This window comes from Colobus angolensis, unplaced genomic scaffold (assembly GCF_000951035.1).
Source record: "Colobus angolensis palliatus isolate OR3802 unplaced genomic scaffold, Cang.pa_1.0 Scaffold8, whole genome shotgun sequence".
Taxonomy (NCBI): domain Eukaryota; kingdom Metazoa; phylum Chordata; class Mammalia; order Primates; family Cercopithecidae; genus Colobus; species Colobus angolensis.
Window position 1 is genome coordinate 18,537,748 of NW_012121820.1, and position 23,891 is coordinate 18,561,638.

The 23,891-nt window shown below is 46.5% G+C and overlaps 1 protein-coding gene across 1 annotated transcript in view; it reads right to left on the minus strand.

Moving 5' to 3' along the window:
* Positions 1 to 23,033, minus strand: part of CEP250 (centrosomal protein 250kDa) — a 60,101-nt gene extending 37,068 nt beyond the window's left edge. Inside the window, exons 1-16 of the mRNA XM_011929157.1 lie at positions 22,424 to 23,033; positions 19,772 to 19,836; positions 18,066 to 18,188; positions 15,306 to 15,594; positions 14,238 to 14,294; positions 12,101 to 12,183; positions 11,710 to 11,875; positions 10,518 to 10,624; positions 10,044 to 10,295; positions 7,343 to 7,439; positions 5,157 to 5,258; positions 4,475 to 4,633; positions 3,754 to 3,932; positions 3,258 to 3,440; positions 1,470 to 1,614; positions 518 to 664 (exon numbers count right to left, since the gene is read on the minus strand). Of these exons, the coding sequence (XP_011784547.1) occupies positions 518 to 664; positions 1,470 to 1,614; positions 3,258 to 3,440; positions 3,754 to 3,932; positions 4,475 to 4,633; positions 5,157 to 5,258; positions 7,343 to 7,439; positions 10,044 to 10,295; positions 10,518 to 10,624; positions 11,710 to 11,875; positions 12,101 to 12,183; positions 14,238 to 14,294; positions 15,306 to 15,491 (1,863 nt within the window). The 5' untranslated portion in view covers positions 15,492 to 15,594; positions 18,066 to 18,188; positions 19,772 to 19,836; positions 22,424 to 23,033. The remainder of the gene's footprint in view (positions 1 to 517; positions 665 to 1,469; positions 1,615 to 3,257; positions 3,441 to 3,753; positions 3,933 to 4,474; positions 4,634 to 5,156; positions 5,259 to 7,342; positions 7,440 to 10,043; positions 10,296 to 10,517; positions 10,625 to 11,709; positions 11,876 to 12,100; positions 12,184 to 14,237; positions 14,295 to 15,305; positions 15,595 to 18,065; positions 18,189 to 19,771; positions 19,837 to 22,423) is intronic.
* Between the last annotated feature and the right edge of the window lie 858 nt (positions 23,034 to 23,891).

Below are 23,891 nucleotides of genomic sequence, written 5' to 3' on the forward strand. Positions count from 1 at the left end.
AGAATTGCTTGAACCCGGGATGCGGAGGTTGCAGTGAGCCAAGATCGTGCCACTGCACTCCAGCCTGGGCAACAAGAGCAAAATGCCATCTCAAAAAAAATTAGCCAGGTGTGGTGACACATGCCTGTAATACCAGCTACTCAGGAGGCTGAGGCAGGAGAACTGCTTGAACCCAGGAGATGGAGACTTCAGTGAGCTAAGATCACACCACTGCACTCCAGCCTAGGTGACAGAGGATCCACCTCAAAAAAAACCCCAGCAAAAACCTAGTCTTCCTTCCAGAGGACATGGGCCCCTTCCCAACCTTAGTGACTTACCCTAAAGCCCAGAGCTGGTTCTGCTGGAGGTGTGGGAGGGGAATATTTATAATGGCTAAGCCCAATCCTTACAGTATTTGCTCTCCTCTGCATTGTAAATGTTCCTTTTGCTCATTTCAGACCTACATTTGGGAGCTGATCTGTCTTGCCCTCAGTTAGGGCCCAGCCCTTCCCTGGGGACCAGGAAAATCTTTGCTCACCTGGAGAAGCTGCTGGTTCAGCCCAACTTTATCTAAGGCCAAAGCCTCATTTAAGGCACTGAGCTTGACAGCTGCAGCCCGAAGATCAGCTACTTCTGTCTTCAGGGTGTTTTCAGAACTCGACAGCTCTGCAATTGACTGCTCTGCCTAAAAAACAGAGGGTTAAAGAGTTTCATATTTCCAATTTTCCTGGAACAGTGAACAGTTCATTCCCAATACTGCTGCTTTTTGGTACAGAGATCAGTTAATACTCCATTCCCTCTCTTGCATTCTAAACAAGTTTTCCCTTGATTCATTCATTAAGCAGTAAGACGGGAGCTCACAGTATAGAGATACCAATGTTAGGACAGAGAAATGACTACGATTGTAATGACGCCACAGAAAATGTAAGCACAAAGTGCTCTGGGAACTCAAAAAAAAAATTAATATAGTTTGGAAGAGTCAAATATGCTTGGTAGAGGAGTTGACGATTAAGTTGGGAATTGAGAGATGAGGAAGAGTTTGAGCATAAAGGAGGAGGAAAGTAGTAGTGCAGAGAAAGGGAAAAGTATACGCAGAGTATTAGAGTCATGAAAGAACATGGAATAACTGAGAAGGCAATTACTGCTCTGTGGCAGGAGCAAAGGATATGAGATGTTTAGGATGGGTTTTGTAGTAGAAGGGGAGGCTAAAACACAGTTTGGGGCACATGACAAAAAGTTTTGAATGTGGCACCACAGAGCTAGAAAGCCATTGAATGGTTTTAAGAGACTGACATAACCAGGTTTATACTTTAGGAAACCCATTCTTATTCCAATATCGAGGGTATGTTGGAAGATAGAGAACCCAGAAGCAGACTAATGACTGAGGAAAGATGAGGGATCCTGGCTTGAAGGTGAATAATGAGGCAGGCTGCATGGGAACACACTTTCGAAGCCGCCCACCCAGCAAGTGAGGAGAGGAGGCCACGCACCCTAGCCAGCGCTGCCGTCACTTCCGTTTGCTCTTGCCTCAGTAACTCCCCTTCCAGGCGACTTGACTCCAGGGCTTCCCGAAGAGTGATCAGTTCACTGAGTGATTCTGACTGTTTGGCTTCCAGGCCCACCAGCGTCTCCTGACTAAGATGGGAAGGAGAGGGGTCTAGAGGAACTCTTAGGGATGGGCCGTAGCCCCAAAGGTAACAGGAATTTAATCACCTTCGCTATGCAACAGAATGAGGATGGTCTATAAACACTGATAAGGAAAGACTTCTAAGACATGTCAAGTGAAAAAAAATCAAGGTACAGAACAGTATATACATAATACACTACCTTTTATACAAGAAAGTGGGGGAAGAAAGAATATATGCCCATATTTGCATGAAGGAACACTGGCAAGATAAACAAGAAGTCAACTAAAATGGTTGCCTAAAGGGGGAAGGGAAATGGGATGGAGAAAGCACAGATGAAAGTGAGACTTCTCTCTCTGTATCTTCTTAGCTCAATGAAGCCTCAAACTCCTGGGGGCTCATGTGATCCTCCCATCTCACCCTGCCATGGCTACAGGCACATGCCACCACGTTCAGCTAATTTTTTGCTGTTCCTGTAGAGATAGAGGTCTCACTATGTTGCCCAGGCTGGTCTTAAACTCCTGGCCTCAAGTGATCCTCACACTAAGGCCTCTGAAAGGGTTGGAATTACAGGGGTGCCTAGCCTTAAAATAGCTTTGACTTTTGAATCATCTAAATGTATTATCAAGTCAGATAAATAAATTTAAAAACATATTATGATCTCTGTGGATTGTCTGCCCTTCTCCTTGGTACAGGGAGATCATTCTTAGCACAAGTCATTACCCTTATGGCAGGCCTTCAAGCTTCCACTATTCATGACTACCAGGTACAAGGAATTGGGGCACAGGAGAGGAGGGAAATACAGCAAAGATGAAGATATATCCCTGCTCCCAGTTATTAAAGACCTACCATATGCCAGGTTCTATGCTGGCATTTTGCAAAACATTGCTCTCATCTTCCCAGCAATCCTTCAAGGAAAATATTATCATCATCATTCTACAAATAATCTGTCCATGTGACAGAGCCATAATTCAAACCAAGCTTTTGCCCAGCTCAAAGTCCTTGCTTTTTCTGTGACATCATAAAGGGGAATTTACAGATTAGCTGGGGCCATTGATTCTGGATTTCCTTTTCTTGACCAGTTAGCGCTTTTCCCACTACTTCCCTGTATAAGGCTTACCCTTTAGCCAGCCCAGCCTACTCTGAACCTGCCATGAACCTTCCTGCCTCCTTTTCTTAGCTAATCTATTCCTTGAGCTCTTCTCCCACTCTCTATTAACCAAATAGGTCAAGGCCCAGCTCAGAGCCTACTCTCTCCTCCATAAAGCATTCCCTAGTTCTCAATAATTAGCTGTCACTCCTGTGCTCCCAAAGGACTTAGTCTGAAACTTTATTTAACTCATACTTCATCCAGCCTCATGTCACAGTTAGTTGTCTGTCTTCTGGCAAGTTCCCTGAAATCAGGGCTTTTGTCTTATTCATTTCTGTATCCCCCTCAGTATCTCATCCCATATGGGTGATCAACTAAGACTTAACCAACATTGAACTTTCCATATTCATCTTTCTGCAAAGGAAGAAGCAGCAAGCTAATCTGAACCCACTGCATGCCAGAGTTTCTACATACTCTACTTCCTAAGAGAGGAGAGTAGGAGGGGAGGGTATAGAGTTGAAGGAAGACCAGGCCCCAGCGAGGAGGAGACTGGTCTCACTTACAGACGCTCCCTCTCCCGGACAGCCAGGTGCAGTTCCTCCTGCTGTTCCTCCTTCTGGCCCTGGGCAGAGTCCCCCTGCAGCTGAAGCTCCACATTTGCCCTTCGCAGGCGCCATGCCTCCTGCTCTAGCACTTCCAGCTGCTGCCGCAGCTCTTCCCTGGCCTTCTGCAGCAGCTCTCGCTCCCTGGAAGAAGGGATCAGAGATGAGCAGAGACCGTGGGACCTAAAATTCTTTCTGGAAGCAGGCATCACAGGGTCAAAAGACCCTGTTTCAACATCCCATCTTCCCTTTTGAGTGTGAAACATTTTTATCATCACAAAGACTCCAACCCCCAAAGCTTGTTCTGGAGAAACAAGTGGAAACAGGGTAAAACAGCCGAGTCTCAGGGAGAACAGGATCAGCACCCCAAAAACCTGATGGGAGTAGGTAAATGGCTGGATGATGACTGAGACCGAGACCAGGCTGGGAGGGTGGGATGAACAGCCCGTCTGCTCACTTGCTGAGAGAGTCCACCTCTCCCTGGAGGTCCACAGTCTGCCCTGCCAGAGTGTCCCGCTCCCCAGTGAGCTTCTGCAGCCGCTGTCTCAAGGCTTTGCCCTCTTCCTCCCACTGATCATGCTGCTGTTGCAACAAGTTCACAGCCTCTTGACAGCCTGTAAGCTGCTGCCTTAGGTCCTGTGGAGGGAGAGCAAGAGAAACCAGATGATGAGCAAGAGCAAAGGAGGGATTTCAGAACCCTGAAAGTGGGGCTGGAGAAGGGGGTTGGGGGATGGTACAACAAAAGTAAGCTGAGAAGGGAGATGCAACTATTCAAGAAGACAGTCCCTCAGAGGTCACTGGGCTTCTGTGGCTCTAGATTCTTAGAGTTCGTCATCTCCAAATGTACAGTGGCATGGGGGAGTGGTAAGTGTGCCTAGGACTCTCAGAGCTGGAGAACATTGACCCAATAATCTCCCAGGGCTCTGGTTCCCAATCTTTGCATAGTGTTACGCAAAGATTGTACACAAAGTGAAGCACGCCATTGGCGTGGAGAATGTGCCTGCTACTCACAAGCACAATTCAGCAGACACAGGCAGATTCACTCGGAGATATTGACAAAACACCTCATGACTGGTCAACAAAGTAAAAGGGATAGTCCAGGCTAGGGAGGTACCTGGGGCACAAACCAGTTTAGACACACACCCCTGTGACTGAGGGGGAATGCTGAGGGTTCTTACCTGCACAGCCTGGTGTCTCCGAGTCAGCACTGAACGCACCAGAGTAAGAGCCTTGTCTGGATCCTGGTAATCAAACTGGCAGACGATACTAGAGTCCAATTCCAAAGAGTTCTCATGATCAGAGCCTTGGGCTATATTGTCCCCTTCTTCCACCATGACCTGAAACCCAATACAGCAAGGTCACCACCCTACTGACCAAAGCCTAGAGTCTATACAGGGACTTAACCCTGTAGCCTGAACAAACCTGATGTTTTCCTTCTCAGGTCCTCTCCCTTGGGGGAAGGAGGGGAGTATTCGAGAGCATAAAAGTCTGGTTCCTTCAACTCTCCACCTTTGGTCACCCAAGTCTAGGACTAGCAACAAGGCTAGAACACTGTCTGAGGTAACAATAAATGAGGAAATGAAAGAAGAAACGATTGAGATATTGAAGACCAGAATCTAGCCTCCAGCCTGAGAACTGCAGCTAGAAACAGGAAAGAGGCCTGTCCCATCAGGTAGTGCTAAGACATGAATGCTTAGCTATCTCTTAGGGTTCTGGTCTTCAAACACACAAAACTCATCCCCACAAGACTTTAAGCACCCAAACCTCAGAGACTGGAAATCTAGACAGGACTGAAAGGACATAGAGACCTGGGGAGTGGAGGCATAACCTGGTTACCATGAACAGAAGGCTTCCCAGTACCTGGGTTATATCCTTGATCACCTGCTGTAAAGACAACTTCTCCTCTTGGGCATTCCTACTAAGAGATGCTTCACGTTCCATTAATTCTGTGTGATTTGTCTCCTGAACAGGGAACAGAATAGAGCCTCAGAGTCAAACTATCAAAAGTGAATTTATTACTCCAGGACCCCAAACAACCAAAGTCTAATTCTGTCTGTTCTATCAGCCCCACTTTTTCCCTGACCATACATCAATGCTAATATGTTGCCCGAAGAGTCTGAAGACAATGTGATGTGGTGATTACAAGTTTAGATTGATTACGAGTTCCAAATTAGACTTCACTGATAAGAATTCCTGCTCTATCATTTACTATGTTGGTAACCATAGTCAACAGTTTCTTTGAGCTTCTTTTTCTTTAAAATAGAAATAATTAACAGCAACTACTTGTTTTGAGGCTTAAGTTAAAAATGCATGTAAATTATTCAACATAGTGTCTGGAGCAACGCAAATGTTCAATAAATGTAAGCTATTATTAGACAGGGGATGGGTGCTGTCTCTGAATAGTAAATGGATGCTTGAGACCTAATGCTAAACCAGAGAAACCTCTAGCCCTAAAGCTAGACATAATCTTGAAGACTCAAGAGTCCTCTCTTCCTTCCTATCTGTGTTAGTGAAGGCCTGAAGACACAGACTTGCAACTATGTTTTATTTGGCTTATACAAAATTTGAATCAACATTTATAAATGGAAAGATTTTACATAAAAATATAAATTTCTGGCTTCTTCCAAAAAGTTAACAAATGGGCCACACCCAGCCCCCATTCCTACATGGAAATGATTCACTGAAGTTGAATGGTGGATGCCTCCTCTAGATGAGACATTTATTATTCAGGGTCTCACAATCCCTATTACTCCTCATGATTTCCTTAATACTGAGCTCAAGTGACCCCTGCAGTCTTGAAAACTAAATACAACAGCACTGGAAAACCAGAATTCTTACAACTGAACCCACTTCATTTATTTACATTATCTAGCCCCGTGGATATTCTGAATTGGCAAATTCCTGGGGAAAAAAAAAAAAGGAATCGGAAAGCTACAATCCCTGTTGATCTCAGCTTGGATGAGAAGACTAAGGGTGTGCATTTGAATAGGGGTTCGGGAGCTACCTAAAATCAGAGATCTGAAAACTTGTAGAGATGAAACATGGTATTAAGCCGGAGGGTTCTAACATCCAACCTTAGGGAATCCCTCTGATAACATCCCTGGCAGATGTTAAGCCAATGACCAAAACCTCACTGCTTCACAAGACAGGCTGTTCAATTACTGAACAGTTCTAGTTGTGAGCCAGAATCTACTCCCCTATTAACTTCTAGCTACTGACATTGGTTTCGCCCTGGAAAACATTAAATATGTAAATTCTCCTTTCTTTTTTCTTTTTTGAGATGGAGTTTCACTCTTGTTGCCCAGGCTGGAGTGCAATGGCATAATCTCAGCCCACCACAACCTCCATCCCCCAGGTTCAAGCGATTCTCCTGCCTCAGCCTTCCGAGTAGCTGGGATTACAGGCATGTGCCACCACATCCGGCTAATTTTTTTGTATTTTTTTTTAGTAGAGATGGTGTTTCTGCATGTGGATCAGGCTGGTCTCAAACTCTCGACCTCAGGTGATCCGCCCGCCTCGGCCTCCCAAAGTGCTGGGATTACAGGCGTGAGCTACCACGCCCGGCCCTTCGTAAACTCTCTTTTCCCAGTGTCAGTCCTTCAGATATGTGAAGGTGGCTATCATGTCTTCAAGGGCCTTCAAAGGGCCTCAAGCTCTTTCTTCTCCCGGCTAAACACTGCCATACTCCTCAGTTGTTTCCCATGTGACTAGATTTTAAATCTCTCCACACATCCACTTCCTGGTAACTCACTACTTTGCCAATGTGTCTCTGAAGGTATGTGCCAATTCTCTGGTAAGGACACACTGCATACATATGCCATTGCAATTTCCCCAGGAATACGGTAGGGATAGTAGGCAATCAATAATATTTATTCAATGAATAAATGAATGAGTTAATTAATTTTCAGATTCAGCCAAAATTTATTTTTTAGCTTTAGAGGATTTCATCACAGAATATATAACTGGTATCCTGACTATCTGTCCGTAAAGGACAAGGAACCTACAAGCCCACGACCAACTCCTTTCCAGAACAAAGGATCACGTACCAGGATCTCCACTGTCTCTCTCAGAGCCTTTACCATCCTTTCATAATCTTCATTTTGCTTCTGAGACTGGGTCAGCAGAGCAGAGAGCTCAGTCACCCTAAAGAGAAGAGCATAGCACTGTCACCAGAACAGCCCATGGATGTGGACAGAGCTACAATGCAGCACACCCCAGCCCCAACCCCAGCCACTCCCAACTGCAGCCTCCCCCAAACCCCTTAGGCACCCCCAGCCCCTCTGCACTCCCTGAATACCACATGATGCTATAGCCTTGAAGTGGGGGAGCAAAAAACCACTCAGACACATGCAGGGATTTACCACATCTCAAGGCTGGAACACGTGTTTGGGGGCCCGAGAGCTGAAGGAAAGCCCTGGCCTAGGCCCTTCCAGGCCTCGCTTGATCTTGAAGTCAAGCACCCTGAAGCCAATAAGAACATCAGAATTGCACATGGGATAGTCCCAAAGTCCCTCCAGCCCGAGGTTCTGACTCTGATAGGGAAAAAGGAAGGGCAATTTGGGGAAGATTATGTTCAACCTTCTTGATATTAATCTCAAGGTCCAGCAAAATCACCAAACACTTAACACTGTACTTGGAGCTTACTGCTTGCTATTATGTGAGTGGCTAAATAAATATTTCTTGAATGAATGCTATTTAAAAGTTTAATTTTTTTTCAATTTTTTTTTCCAATTTTGTTGCCCAGGCTGGAGTACAGTGGTGCAATCATATTTCACTCTCAAGCAATCCTCCTGCCTCAGCTTCCCAAGTAGCTAGAATTATAGGCGCATGCCACCACATGGCTATTTTTTTATTTTTACTTTTAGTAGAGACAAGGTCTCACTATGTTGCCCAGGCTGGTCTCAAACTCCTGGGTTCAAGTGATCCTTCTGGCTCAGTAAAAGTCTTTTTTTTTTTTTTTTTTTTTGGATGGAGTCTCACTCTGTTGCCCAGGCTGGAGTACAGTGGCCAGATCTCAGCTCACTGCAGCCTCTGCCTCCTGGGTTCAAGCCATTCTCCTGCCTCAGCCTCCCGAGTAGCTGGGACTACAGGTGCCCGCCATCACGCCCGGCTAGTTTTTGTATTTTTTTAGTAGAGACGGGGTTTCACCGTGTTAGCCAGGACGGTCTCGATCTCCTGACCTCGTGATCCGCCTGTCTTGGCCTCCCAAAGTGCTGGGATTACAGGCTTGAGCCACCGCGCCCCGCAGCAAAAGTCTTAATAATTTTATTCTATACCATCTCTAAGAACCTTAGTGCACTGCATTGTCATTTGTCTAAGTATTGCATCACTCAACAAACATTCACTGGCCAGCCATGGTGGCTCAACCTGTAATCCTAGAACTCTGGGAGGCCAAGGTGGAAAGGTTGCTTGAGCTCAGGAGTTCCAGACTGGCCTGGGAAACATAGCGAGACCCGACCTCTACAGAAAAATTTAAAAATTAGCCAGGCATAGTGGTGCATGCCTGTAGTCCCAGTTACTTTGGAGGCTGAAGCAGGAGAATTGCTTCAGTCCAGGAGGTCAAGGCTGCAGTGAGCTGTGTTTACACTACTGCACTCCAGCCTGGGCAACAGAGCTAGACTCTGTCTCAAAAAACAAAGAAACAAAATGTATTGAGTGTCTAGTATACGGCAGGTGAAGTACAAAGCACTAGAAATACAAAACTTACTAAGACTTGGTCTCTGCTTTTGTACTTCTCAGTGCCTCCAAAAGCAAAAACAAAAAATAGCCCTGCATTTTATGTATGTACTTCCAACAGGTGAAGACACAACCCTCGTCATGGGCATATATGAACTTTGTCCTGAGATTCAGTGGGGGTCTCTACTCATTTCCCTGCCCTTCTACATCATTATTTTTTAAAAACCTACTTCATTATAATCCAAAAATTAAAACAGCCTAACCAAAAAAAGAAGGTGGGGGAAACTAAATCATCAATGAGATCAATGCTGTAATAAGAGGTCAAAAGACCACAGGGGCACAGTAACTTAGTAGGCTACTAAGGTCAGAGAAGGCTTCATAGAAGAGGTGACATTTCGGCAAGTTGCAGTGGCTCATGCTTGTAATCCCAGCACTTGGGGAGGCTAAGGCGGGTGGATCACGTGAGGTCAGGCGTTTAAGACCAGCCTGGCCAACATGGTAAAACTACTAAAAATACAAATATTAGCAGGGTGTGGTGGCATGCGCCTGTAAACAGTCCTAGCTACTTGGGAGGCTGAGGCAGCAGTCACTTGAAGCCAGGAGGCAGAGGTTGCAGTAGTTGAGATCGTGCCACTGCATAATAGCCTGGGCGACAGAATGAGACTCTGTCTCAAAAAAAAAAAAAAAAGAGGTAATATTTGATATTTGAACTGTGCCTTAGAGGATAAGGCAGACAGAGAAGAGAGGGAGGCATTCCAGACTAAAGTTAGCAGGTGCAAAGACAGGGATGGGAAAGAGTTTGGCTGTTCTGGGAATGGCAAGTACTTTGGTGTTGATGGAGGACAGAGTGATAGCTAGCTCTGTACATCAACAGGAGAGAAACTGGGCTGAAAGACAGGCTGAGGGTACAAGACCCAACTGTGGCATCAGGTTTCAAAGCAGATTCCCTCGGGCACATCTTCTCCCCCTCCATGTAGGAATGTTCCTGGCATCTCCCCTGCCTGTCCCTAACCCTCTAAAGGAGTCGGCTCTCTCTCAGCAAACCCTTCCTGGGACCCCAAGCCATCTCACCGGTCCTGAAGTTCTGCCTTCTCCAGATCCCCTTGACTCTTCAGCTGTATTAACTCCTGGCTCCTTTCATGGGCTTCCTTCTCCAGCTCCTGGGTCTTGGCTAGCAGCAGCAGCAGCTGGGCCGGCTCCCGCCCATCCATTCTTCCAGATCCGTTGGGTTCCCGAGACTGTGCTCCCACAGTCAAGCGCAGACAACAGGTCAACAGGGACCCTGAAAGCCTCACATGCTCAGCTTTTAGCTCCGTCAAATCTCTGAGTACAAGCAAGGAAAACAGCAGACTCCACTAGGAACCAGGTAAGGAGTGTGGTGATCAGGCCCAGTGAAGCCTGAGAAGCAGGGCTGGGAAAAATCATCTGCTTCCAACACCACCAACTCCCCCACCCCCACAGCTGATGCCACTTCTATAGCAGCCCACTGTTATTAGTCCAGAATTGGTAGGGGCAAACCTCCTCCCTTCTTTTCCCCACACTGACCTGTCAGTAGCTGACTTCATTTCCAGGAAGTGGCGTCGGAATGTCACCACCTCCCGCCATAGACTGAGAAGGCGACCGTGCTCCCCTTTCAGGTAGCCCTTGAAGAACTGTGTGTTCAGAAACCCAGGTCATACCCAAAGGCAGAGGGCTATCTTTTGCCAACACAAGAGTCTTGGATTCCTCCTGACTACTGAGGAAAGGAAGGAGGGACTTACAGGAGATAGTTTATGAACGGGTATCTATCCAGGTTATGCTGAAGGGTTTAATGAAGTTGGCAGTGGGATTCGAGAGGTCAGAGAGCCTAGGATGGTATATTGCCTTCCTCTGGGCCAGATTAGAAAAGGATAGGCCGGGCGCGGTGGCTCAAGCCTGTAATCCCAGCACTTTGGGAGGCCGAGACGGGCGGATCACGAGGTCAGGAGATCGAGACCATCCTGGCTAACACGGTGAAACCCCGTCTCTACTAAAAAATACAAAAAACTAGCCGGGCGAGGTGGCGGGTGCCTGTAGTCCCAGCTACTCGGGAGGCTGAGGCAGGAGAATGGTGTAAACCCGGGAGGCAGAGCTTGCAGTGAGCTGAGATCCGGCCACTGCACTCCAGTCTGGGTGACAGAGCGAGACTCCGTCTCAAAAAAAAAAAAAAAAAAAAAAAAAAAAAGAAAAGAAAAGGATACACAGTAGCTGCTTAACAAATGGGATCTATTACCACAGACTTTTCTAAGGAGGAGTCAATGATATACATAAACCACTGAGCACAAAGCAAAAATGCAGGAAACATTTGTTTCCTTCAGCTGGGACCTGAAAATTCCCTAGGGCCCATAACTGCTCTTTCTTTCTCATTCAGTTTCTTATCTACCTCTTTAGCATCTAGATATGCAAGACCTCCAGACCAGGAGTCAGTAAGCTTTGAGATCCATTGAACACCTAAGCTCGTCACTGCTGCAGGAAGAGTTGCTATGAGTGTCATGCTACCTCCCAACAGAACCTAGACTAGGCAGGTAGTGGCAGGTCTAAGCTGAAGGCCCAAGAAGGGTGAGGCTGCCAGCATGCACAGGTAAGGATGGTCAGGGACTTTAACAGCAACAGCTCAGTTTCCATCCAAGTCCTGAAGTTAACTCCTTCCAGTACCGACCAGGGCAGCATCCAGAATGCACAGCCTTCCTCTTGCAGTTCCAGTCCCCATTCTTCCTACCTCCTGCTCCATCCGCCACTGGCTCTCCTTCCTCATTAGCTCATCCCGGGCCCGGCTCCAGTCCACTGTCAATTTTTCCACATCTTCCCTAAGGGCTTTATTCACCACGTCAGCTTTTTCCATGTGCAGTCGAAGCTGGGTGTTCACCTCTGCTAGACTCTCACACCTGCACTGGGGAACGGTAAAAGCGGGTACAAAATAAAGGTTTGGTCCAACACTTGGACCTCCTGGGGGTAAGATGGCAACTACTGAAATTTCCATTGCAGGAATTAGAGGGCTACGGCTGAAGTCCATGGCTCTAATCCACATTAGCCCTCAGGGCAGAGGGTTCCCATCAGCCTTTTCCACCAACTGGCCAATCACCCAGGTCAGAAAGTTTAGGGTCCATCACCTCTGCTGCTCCTCCTCCAGTCGGACCAGCAGCTCATCCAGGTTTGGCTCCTCCACATTTTCCCACCTCTGGGGGATCGGTCCCTGCGCCAGACAGAGACAAGCCTTACTTACCTCCAAAGAGAACATCACTCAGACCAGTTCCCTGAGGCTCCCTTCCATGGCAGTCCATTTTCTTTTTATTCTTTCTCCCCTTTGTTAGCAATATGCTTCTCTTCTCAATCACTGCATCCCTCACTCCAAAAGTAAAATGACCTCTCCTGAAAGATAGCCTTCGGTAGTAAAAAGAATCTTCAACCTAAGAAGTGATACATCTTTCACTAATGGCCTTAATTTCCACTATACTAATTGTTTGACCTTGGGAAGTGACTTAACCTCTTTCATTTTTTTTTTTTTTGGAGACAGAGTCTCGCTCTGTCGCCCAGGCTGGAGTGCAATGGCATAATCTCAGCTCACTGCAACCACTGCCTCCCAGTTTCAAGTGATTCTCCTGCCTTAGCCGCCCAAGTAGTTGGGATTACAGGCACCCACCACCATGCCTGACTAATTTTTGTATTTTTAGTAGAGATGGGGTTTCGCCATGTTGGCCGGGCTGTTCTTGAATTCCTGGCCTCAAGTGATCCACCCACCTCAGCCTCCCAAAGTGCTGGGATTACAGGCATGAGCTACCACACCCAGCATGGGAAGTCACTTAACTTCTTCTTGGAGCTACAGCGTCTCCAGCTACAAAATGAAAGTGATATCATTCCCTTCAGAAAGTTGCTGTGCAGGTTAAGAGACACAATTACAGATGCTCCTTGACTTATGCTGGAATTTCATCCCATAAACCCATCATAAGTTGAACGTAAGTTAAAGATGTGTTTTCAACTTATTTTCTTTTTTTGAGACAGTCTAGCTCTGTTGCCCACGCTAGAGTGCAGTGGTGCAATCTTGGCTCACTGCAACCTCCGCCTCCTGGGTTCAATGATTCTCCTGCCTCAGCCTCCCGAGTAGCTGGGATTACAGGCACGCACCATCATGCCCGGCTAATTTTTTGTATTTTTAGTAGGGATAGGGTTTCACCATGCTGGCTAGGTGGGTCTTGAACCCCTGATCTCGTGACCCACCCACCTCGACCTCCCAAAGTGCTGGGATTACAGGCGTGGGCCACTGCGCCCGGCCAACATTTTCAACTTACGATATTTTCAACTTAACAGTGAGTTTGGGCCGGACGCAGTGGTTCACACTTGTAATACCAGCAGTGGGAGGATTGCTTGAGTCTAAGAATTTGAGACCAGCCTGGGCAACATAGAGAGACCCTGTGTCTACAAAAAATAAAAAAATTAGCCAGGTGTGGAGGCATGTATCTGTAGTCCCAGCTACTTTTTGGGACGCTGAGGTGGGATGATCACTTAAGCCCAGGAGGCTAAGACTGCAGTGACCCGTGATTGCACCAGCGCACTCTAGCCTGGGCGACAGAGTAAGACTCTGTCTCAAAAAAACCAACCAAACAAGCAAACAAAACAACCCCAAACAATGGGTTTATCCAGATGTAACCCCATCATAACCCAAGGAGCATACTGAATGCATATAGCTTTCACACCATCATAAAATTGAAAACTTGCAACGATTTTAAGTTGCAGGGGACCATCTGTATATGACAGTGCCTCATGCTGCCTGGCCTGCACTGAAGGTGCTCTATAAGTTTTGGTTCTTTCCTTCCTCTGAGAGAACTTTTCTGAAGAAAATGTGAGAAGGTACTGAGAGGGAGCTGGAACAAAGGCAAATAAATGGGTTTTTCAAAGCCAATTCTAATAGCACAGACATCCCTTTGCTGCAGATGTGCTGTAGGCTCGCAAAGGCCTGCATCTAAGACAAACACTGACACCTGCTGGGGGAAACACGCACTTTTTCCCACTAATCCCACACTCCTTCCAATCTAATTTACATTTTGTCCTTTGAGAACCAAGGGTTGGAATCTGACAGGCCAGTTAGGTCCAATGAAGATATCAGTGTAATAAACCTCTCAGAGGCTGAGAAAGAGAGACTTCTACCAAACACCTCACTTGTACACTCCAACCTCCCTCAGTGAACAAATGAAACCTAACAAGTATATTCACTGAGGACCCAGGGGGCACAGAGAGCTCAGCCTCACTCACTCCAGTGGCTTCCAGCCGCTTCTCCAGCTCTTGGCACCAGCTCCGGTACTGCAGCACCTGTGGCAAAAAGAACAGGCCCTGGGCAATGAACACAGCTGGCACAAACAGCCCAAAGCAAAGGCCCCTGAGGATCTTAGGCAAACTTGCTATTAACAGGGGAACTGGGTGGTGACAGTAAGGTAAGGCCATAACATCTTATAGTTTCTATTTGGGCATTTTTTTCTTTTTTGAGATGGAGTCTCTCTCTGTCTCCTAAGTTGGAGTACAGTGGCGCAATCTTGGCTCACTGGAACCTCCGCCTCCCAGGTTCAAGTGATTCTCCTACCTCAGCCCTCCCAAGTAGCTGGGATTACAGGAACATGCCACCACACTCAGCTAATTTTTGTATTTTTAGTAGAGACAGGGTTTTGCCATGTTGGCCAGGCTGGTCTCGAACTCCTGACCATAGGTGATATAGCCACCTCAGCCTCCCAAAGTGCTGGGATTACAGGCATGGACCACCGCGCCTGGCCTTATTTGGGCATTTAAATAATACTTTCTATATGAGCGAGACTCCATCTCAAAAATAAATAAATAATACTTTCTATATGCCTTTTATATTATAGAGGCAAGATCATGGGCTTTGGCTCTAGACTAGGTGAGAAAACCTGGATAACTAACTTAACTCTTGTGAATTTCATCTTTAAAAGAGAAATATTAGCCGAAAGTGGTGCACACATGTGGTCCCAGATACTCGAGAGGCTGAGGCAGGAGGATTGCCTGAGCCCAGGAGGTTGAGGCTGCAGTGATCTGTGATCACACCACTGCACTCTAGACTGAGCAACAGAGCAAAACCCTATCTCAAAAATAAAATAAAATAAAAAGGATATAATATGTACCTCGTGGAACAGCTGTGAGCATCAAAAGAGAAGCTGTACATGAAAGCTAGAAGGTCTGGGTCTTATCTCACTAAGCTAGATGTAGGCCAATCCCACCACAAGGCTCTGCCTCCTACAACCCTTATCTCATCTCAGCATCCAGCTCTGGGGGTTGTTCTCTTTCCCCTCCTCAGAAGGGCAGCTGCCTCACCTTGGCCTGCAGCTTCCTCACAAGGGTTGCTTGTCTCTGCTGGGCCTCCTGGGAGTTCTTCAGCTTCCGCCAGGAGGCTGCCTGATTCTCCGCCATCTGCTGCTGTAGTGCCAGCACCTGCTCTTCCAGCACCAGCTGCAGTGACTGGGGCTTCATGTTGTTCAACCCAGGGTTTCTTGTCTCCATGAGGGCACCAGGTGGCAGGCCCACAGGTCCCTAGGTAGTCAGAGGGTGTTCACATCCAGCAGAGTCTCTAACCATTGCCATGCCACTTCAACCTCCTCTTGAACTGGGGACCAAAGCACATAGTCAAATTGAAAGGACTGTTCTTGTACTATATACAAGACTCCTCAGAACCTTTAAAATACTAAAAGGGACCCTCATCTCTGAATGGCACTATGATGAGCAGCATTCCCCAAATTTAACTGACCATGAGACAAGCTCACAGGACTAGTGTCTCCTGGCATGCCTTTCGGAACTCTGCACTAAACCAAGAGCTCCTGGTTTATCACTGCATCCTTAGTTCCTGGCACAGTGGCTCACAAACACTTGTTGAATGAATCGCTGAAGGTGTTCTTAATCTAGCAGGGGAAATAGGCACAAACAATTACAATATATTGGCATGTGAAATAATAAGATGGTATGAGAAAACAAAGGAAGAGAACTTAACCCAGCCCAGGGGTGCTGTGAACTGAGTGAATCATCATCATCATTGTTAACACTTGCTGAGTGCTTCTGGCATGCTGTTGCTTTAAGTACTTTACATGCATTATGTCATTTTGTTTTTACAAAAATCTTGAAACCTTCCAATGCCTTCCCATTACACTTCACCAAATGTACTATTATAACTCTTTATATATAGATGAGGAAACTGGGGCTTTAAAAGGTTAAAAAACTTGTGCCAGAGCTGGGCGCGTGGCTCACGCCTGTAATCCCAGCACTTTGGGAGGCCGAGGCAGGTGGATCACAAGGTCAGGAGTTCAAGACCAGCCTGGCCAACATGGTGAAACCCCGTCTCTACTAAAAACACAAAAAATTAGCCGGGCGTGGTGGCAGTCTCCTGCAATCCCAGCTACTCGGGAGGCTGAGGCAGGGGAATTGCTTGAACTGGGAGGTGGAGGTTGCACTGAGCTGAGACCATGCCACTGCACTCCAGACTGGGCGACAGAGTGTGACTCCATCTCAAAAAAAACAAAAAACAAAAAATTTGAGCCAGGCCACACAGCTGGCATGTGGTTGACGAGAGATTTGAACACAAGTAGTCTATCTGACAAAGAAAAGGGGTAGCAGGCATTTCAGGCAAGGGATCCAAAAGAGAGAAGGAACCAGTGGCAGCAGGATGGCCAAACACCCTCAACCACCAGGAGCTGGGCTAAAACAGGGCAACGGGCCACCACAGGCAGAGGTGGCCAGCCTAATGGTGAGCTTCAGAGATACCCAGGACAGGGGAAGGCATGGTGGTAAAGAAGAGTTCTGGGTGCTATTCCAAGGTCTGCCTCCAATGGGCTCTGTGACCTCAGATGTGCTACTTCCCTTTCAATTTCCTCATCCAGAAATGAGGGCATCATGACCTCTGAGTTACTTAGGCCTCTAAAACACACAATTATCCCATAAGCTGGGCCAGGGGAAGAGTTCTCTCATTTTATTAACCCTAAGACTCTCACCAGCAGGGCTAAGGAATATCTGTATTTTCAACTACCTATCAACAAAATGGTATAGATAGCGAATGCAAACCTAACATCTGCACATACAGTAGAAATTTCAAGGGCCCCAAATCCCTTTAATGCACCAAACTATTGATTTCCCACATCCTGGCTCAAATGCCACGTCCTGTCATGTCCTCCCAGATTAACCCAGAAAGAGTTAATCACTTTTATAGCTATATACACAGAGAGAATACATATGTTCTGATGTCTACTCTACATCTTATCATCATAGTCTATTTTCTCTGCTAATCCATAAGTGCCTCAAAGGAAGGAGCCGTCTAATTCATTATAATTGTAAAGTGTCAACAATGTCCAATGAAGAAATGCATGTGAGCCTCACTCCTGGCAGAGCTAAGCCTTGAGCCAGAGATGACAAATCAGGGCCCTGCTAGCGCTTTTCAGCCATTGTGTGGCCCACATAATAGTTTTTAAGCATTCAAATTAGGTGCCGACATTTATCACTGGGAGAAAGTACATAAAATCCATATTTCTGGTTCCTTTGGAAAATCAGAATGCCTAGTGATGCTTGACCCATATTTCAATAAGGCAACAACCGGTGGCACAGTTGAATAGTGCCTGCCCCTTTAGACAGGGCACATGCTCCATGCAGTTGAACAGTGCCTGCCCCCTTTAGACAGGGCGTGTGCTCTGCATGGTTGAATAGTGTCTGCCCCCTTTAGATAGGGCATGTGCTCTCCAGTTCATTGTGGCCTCCCCTATACACACACCGATTCTCTCCCTCACAATGATAGCATATTTCAGTTATCATTTATCATTGCAACTGTGCTATTGTTTCTGTTATAGTAGCACTATAGAGGAAAACTCAGCTTACTAATTTACATTACCTCCTGAACAACCGAAGATACTTGAGTTTGCAGAGCCTGTACTAGGCAGTACAGAAAGTGTATAAAGAATAGAATGGCACCAATAAAGGTTTCGTGGCACCAGTACTCCAGGCCTCTTCCTAGCCTACGAATCAGGGTAATACAACCTTTCCCCATACTATGACACCCTCCTTTTCAGCCTTTTTGCCAAGGCTGTGTGACCAACTCACCATGGTGCTATGAAATGCTGGCTCTGTTGAGTTCAATGAAGCTCAATCCCTCTCTGCTGGTTGGAGGCACAGACCTTCCAGGAAACTGTTCTCTTATCCCAGGATTTCTGCCAACAACTCTACCTACAATAATGTAGATCCAAGTTACTTCAAGAGAACTGAGGAGTCTTTTCTCTCCTAGTATTGTGAGGGCTGAGCCAGGCTTTTGCATGCAGTGGGAGTTTATGAGGCCCCAAAGGCCCCTCACACTTTGTTGAATCCCCATCCCAAAACATTAGGTTGAAACATAAGAAATTGCTAATATTATCCTATTATTATTATTATTATTATTAAAGGATCTAGCTGTCACCCAGGCTGGAGTATGATGGTGCAATCATAGCTCACCGCAGCCTCAAACTCCTGGGCTGAAGGGATCCTCCAGCCTCAGCCTTCAGAGGAGCTGAAGGTGTGTGCCACCAAGCCTTTTTTTTTTTTCTTTTGGTAGAGAAAAGGTTTTGCCTTGTTGCCTGAGCTTGTCTCGAACTCCTGGTTTCAGGCAGCCACCCTCTGGCCCAAGCCTCCCAAAGTGCTGGCATTATGGGTGTGAGCCACCAAGCCCAGCCTCACCCATTATTTTTTACCTAAAAAAATGGCAATTTCACATAGTTCAACCTAATATCTCTAATAAGCAGTCCTGCCACACATAGTTCTATGAATTCTCATTAAGTTTTCTTTTAGGATATGGCTGTCAGTAACTTGCAAACGTGATTTGGCAAGGTGGTATTAGTAATACTTCAACAAATAAATGAAATTATATTAGAATTATATAATTACTTTAGCAAATAATTAAAAAATTGTAAAGCTATTTAGAAATTTAGTCCAACCCCCCTCATCTTGCAGATAAAGAAACTGAGGCTTGTAGAGATAAAGCAACTTCATTTTGTTTATATTTTTACATGCCCCAGTTATCTCAAAAAATGATTTGCGTGGCCAGGCGCAGTGGCTCACACCTGTAATCCTAGCACTTTGGGAGGCTGAGGCGGGCAGATCACTTGAGGTCAGAAGTTCGAGACCAGCCTGGCCAACACTGTTCAGCCTGGGCAAAAAGAGCAAGACTCTATCTCAAAAAAAAAAAAGATTTGCATTATAGCAAATATACCATACTAAAAGGGAAGACTGGGTGCAGGGTGTACAGGAACTCTCTGTACTATGCAATTTTTCTGTAACCCTAAAATTGTTGTAAAAAATAGTTTAAAAAAAGATTTTGTTTTTTAAAACCAAAACAATCCTCATAAAACTAAAATTTATTAAAACAAGAATGAAAGGGAAGTGACAGAGAAAAATTATCTCAGGAATCTTTCTGAAATTCAGATTTCATTCTGAGCTTCCTCAAGACACAGTTCAGCATCCTTTTATGAACACACTGCTGGATCAGATCTGCTAGGAATAAACTAGCAGAAGCCCCAAAGGGAAGGTAAGTTTCAATGTGACTGAGAAAGGGAAAAGAGCAGTAGCTGGCAAATTGTAACAAACTGGATTACATTCAAATAAGATAATGAGTGTCACTGTACTTCTAAGCTGTAAACCACTGAGCCAATGTTATCATTATTGCAGGAAAAAGGAAAAGATTCACTTCTTTTGTACATTAATTTATCCCATAAACACTCATGAATTTCAACTCAGTATCAGGAGTCTGCCATGGTGGTACAGAAATGAACAAGACCTACCTTCCTATTTTTGCTAAGAATCAGAAGACAGCATCCTCACTAAGGACCAATAGCCACCTGTGAACCTGGAGTGGAAAGTGACAGAAGAGGGAGATAAATTATGTATTTGGTCCTCTCTCATCCAAAATACTACAAAAGGAGTATTTAAATAAAGTTTAAAAGAGAAGCAATACCACCACCTAAACTTGGAATAGAGGCATAAATGCTACAAGGACTAAGATGCAGAAGGGTATTAAATACAATTTGTCACTTAAAGCAAAAACTGAAAAATATTTGAGGACACAAACATTTTATTTATTGAAAAAGAAACTACAGTATAGACATTTGTGTACAGAGACAATTTGTTTCTTATTCTTGAAAACAAAAAAGAAACAAATTACCATGTTTATTTATTTAAATCTTATTTAAATCCTTATTTAAATCTCATGTGGGGCCTTTCTCTCTTGTTCTCCTCCAACCTCTGGCCTCTCCTACTCAGTCTCCTTTGCTGCCTTTTCTCATCTCCCCAATATCTGAAGTTTGGAAACCCCAAGGCTTCAGACCTCTTCTCCATCTCCATTCATTTCCAAGGTAATCTGATCCAGTGTTTTGTTTTGTTTTTGAGACAGGATATGGCTCTGTCATCCAGGCTGTAGTGCACTGGCATGATCTCAGCTCACTGCAACCTCTGCCTCCCCGGTTCAGGTAATTCTCATGTCTCAGCCTCCCAAGTAGCTGGGATTACAAGCATGTGCCACCACGACCAGCTAATTTTTTTGTATTTTTAGTAGAGACAGGGTCTCACCAAGGCAGGAGGATCTCTTGAGGCCAGGAGTTCAAGACCAGCCTGGGCAACACAGGGAGATTCCCACCTCTAAAAAAAAAAACAAAACAAAAAATTGCTGGTTGTGTGGCATGCACCTGTAGTCCCAGCTACTTGGGAGGCTGAGGTGCCTGGGCTACTTGAGCCCAGGAGTTCGAGGCTGCAGTGAGCCGCGATCACACCACTGCACTCCAGCCTGGGACAATATGCTCTCTCAAATAAATAAATAAATAAATAACTATCACCTCTCCACATAACACTGGTACTTTTATTTACCTTACCATGCTTTTTCTGTCCCTAATTATTATGTAATATACTTACCAAAATGCAGATTCCACAAGTGCAAAAGCATTGTTTTAGCGAATGCTGTCCCAGCTCCTAAAACACAGCCTGCTTTATAATAGGTGCCCATTATTACTGACTGACTGACTATTATAGGACATTAGGTCACATGATCCATATTATTACCAATGGTCTTGCAAAATGCTAACAGCTCTATTACTTATCTAAAAAGCAAAAAACAGACTGGGTGTGGTGGCTCACACCTGTAATCCCAGCACTTTGAGAGGCTGAGTTGGGCAGATCATTAGAGACCATGAGTTCGAGACCAGCCTGGCCAACATGGCAAAACCCCATTCCTCCTAGAAATACAAAAATTAGCCGGGCATGGGCAGGCGCCTGTAATCCCAGCTACTCAGGAGGCCGAGACGGGAGAATCGCCTGAACCTGGGAGACAGGAGGTTGCAGTGAACCGTGATCGCACCATTGCACTCCAGCCTGGGTGACAGAATGAGACCGCGCCCCCACCCCCCAAAAAAAAAAAAAGTAGGGGGAGGGATATAACTTATACCTTGGTCAGCAGCAGAGCAATGACTGAACCCCAGCCTGATTCCAAATTCTACTCTCTGCATTACATTAGCTGCTAAAGCATGGACATTACATTAACTAAAGCCATGGACTACGAACTCACAGCTTTGTGAGGGGCACTTCTTAAATAGGAATAATGACACCTATGTCTGCAGCTTTCTGATTGAAAAGGAGCAAAGAAAAGTAGTACTAAAAGAACACAGGGCGTGCCAGTAGCCTTGGTTTTGTTGTGACCTCTATAAATTTAGGAACACCAATTCTCCTTTCTAAGCCTTCTCAGGAAAATGCTGATTACAATCCTAGCCTCCAATAACTCCCGAGGCCAAAGTAAAGATCAATTTAAGAGGCATTCATTAAACCCAAAGGCAATCTAGTCAAATTATCAAATGCCCTGGGGACAGTTTCCCAGCTCCATCCACTTATTAGTTGTGGGACTCCCAGTAAATTACTTTTTCTAATGTACCTCAGTTTCTTCATGGGTAAAACGTGAAGATATAGAAAGATCTCACCCCACAGGACTGTTGGAAAGATTAAATAGGCCTTTGGCCCAGCGCGGTGGCTCACGCCTGTAATCCCAGCACTTTGGGAGGCCGAGGCGGGCGGATCACCTGAGGTCAGGAGTTCGAGACCAGCCTGGCCAACATGGAGAAACCCCGTTTCTACTAAAAATATAAAATTAGCCGGGTGTGGTGGCGCATGCCTGTAGTCCCAGCTACTCGGGAGGCTGAGGCAGGAGAATCGCTTGAACCCGGGAGGCGGAGGTTGAGGTGAGCTGACATCGCGCCATTGCACTCCAGCCTGGGCAATGAGCGAAACTCCGTCTCTAAATAAATAATAAATGGGCCCTATGTGTAATGCATTCAGTAGCACCTGACAATTTGTGACCATTCCGTACAGTGAGCCATGACTATTATCATCACGTGCTAGGCCCTGGGATCTACAGATGAAAAAGGCAAGGCATAACATCTAACGAAGGAGCTTACGATGTCAACAAGGGGCAGGGAAAGTAACTCGGTGCAGCAAGTGCAAAAACCGAGAAGCGAATGCAGCAGCTGCGCCTGGAGAAGGCGGCGGCGAAGTGATATTTCAGCAGGGTCCTGAAGAATGGGAGCTCCAGAGTTGGGTGGCGAGTGGGACTGGGCTCTCGGATAGATCACGTGCAAAGCCGCCAGGACACAGAGAGCGAGAGGGACGGGAGGGCGGGAGAGCGCGGCGCCTCGCCCTCTCAACCTGGGACTGGGGCTACTGGACACGAGGGTCCGGATGCTCTCCTTCGGCGCGGACTGGAGCTTAGCGTACTGGTGGCAGCAGGAAGCTGAGGCAAGCGGGCCCCGACCCTAACAACGCGTCCCAGCCCCTCTCTGGGCCTAGGGTTCCCCGCCCAGGTAACAAGAGGCCGCTGCGCGAACGGGATTCCCTCAGGCGCCCTAGACAGGCGGGTCTCTGGGCTTCGGACGGTTAACCCGAGCACCTCCCGCCTGCCCCTGAGGCCCCACCTCACCACGCTCGGCTCCAGCAGACGCCCGGCCAGTTGCTCAGCGCTGGAGCTGCGGCAGCCTCTGCTAAGGCCCCGCCGGGGACGGGGGCGGGGCCCGCCCCCCAAACTCCCGCCCTTTGGGAGGGGCCCGCCCCGCCAAGTCCTGCACCTATAGGCAGACTGCGCCGGCGCAGGGTCTCCCGCCATATTGGGTATTGGCAGCCGACTTACTAGAGAGGCCCTGAAAGAAAGGGAGTATTATTTTGAGAATTATAAGATCCCTCGCCAGAAATGAGGACGGTCAGGGTCTCTGGATTCGCGAAAGGGATATTTCGGAAGCAGAGAAGAAAAATTGCCCTCAATCATCTCTCTAGGCTTCAGTGTTTTATATATAGCGCATGTGCAAGGTCACCTGGTTCTAGGTGCGCCTGCGCACAGCTCCACCTACAATCCAGACTACAATTCCAACTGCGCGAGAAACAAAGGGGCTTGCTGCCACTGGTTGGCGATTAAACTGGCAGCGCGATCAGTTTCTGAGAGTTTTTCACCTTGCTGCTCAGACGCTCCCAGCAGCTTCAGGCAGCATAACACTTACAGGCGAGTTACTTACTCAGCACCCGGTTTTGTCTACATGTCTGCACAGAGTGTTACCTTTACCTGACTTCATCCGTCCCGGAGCTGCAGTTCGTCTGCTTAAGCCTGACTTCTAGAGAACTTTTTCTTCCCTGTAGGACCCATGCGTTATTCCCTTAGCATTTTGTGTATACTTTTTTTTTTTTTTGAAATGGAGTCTTGCTCTGTCGCCAGGCTGGAGTGCAATGGCACGATCTCGGCTCACTGCAACCTCTACCTCCCGGGTTCAAGTAATTCTCCTGCCTCAGCCTCCCGAGTAGCTGGGACTACAGGCGCCCGCCACCACGCCCGCCTAATTTTTGTATTTTTAGTAGAGACAGGCTTTCACCGTGTTGGCCAGG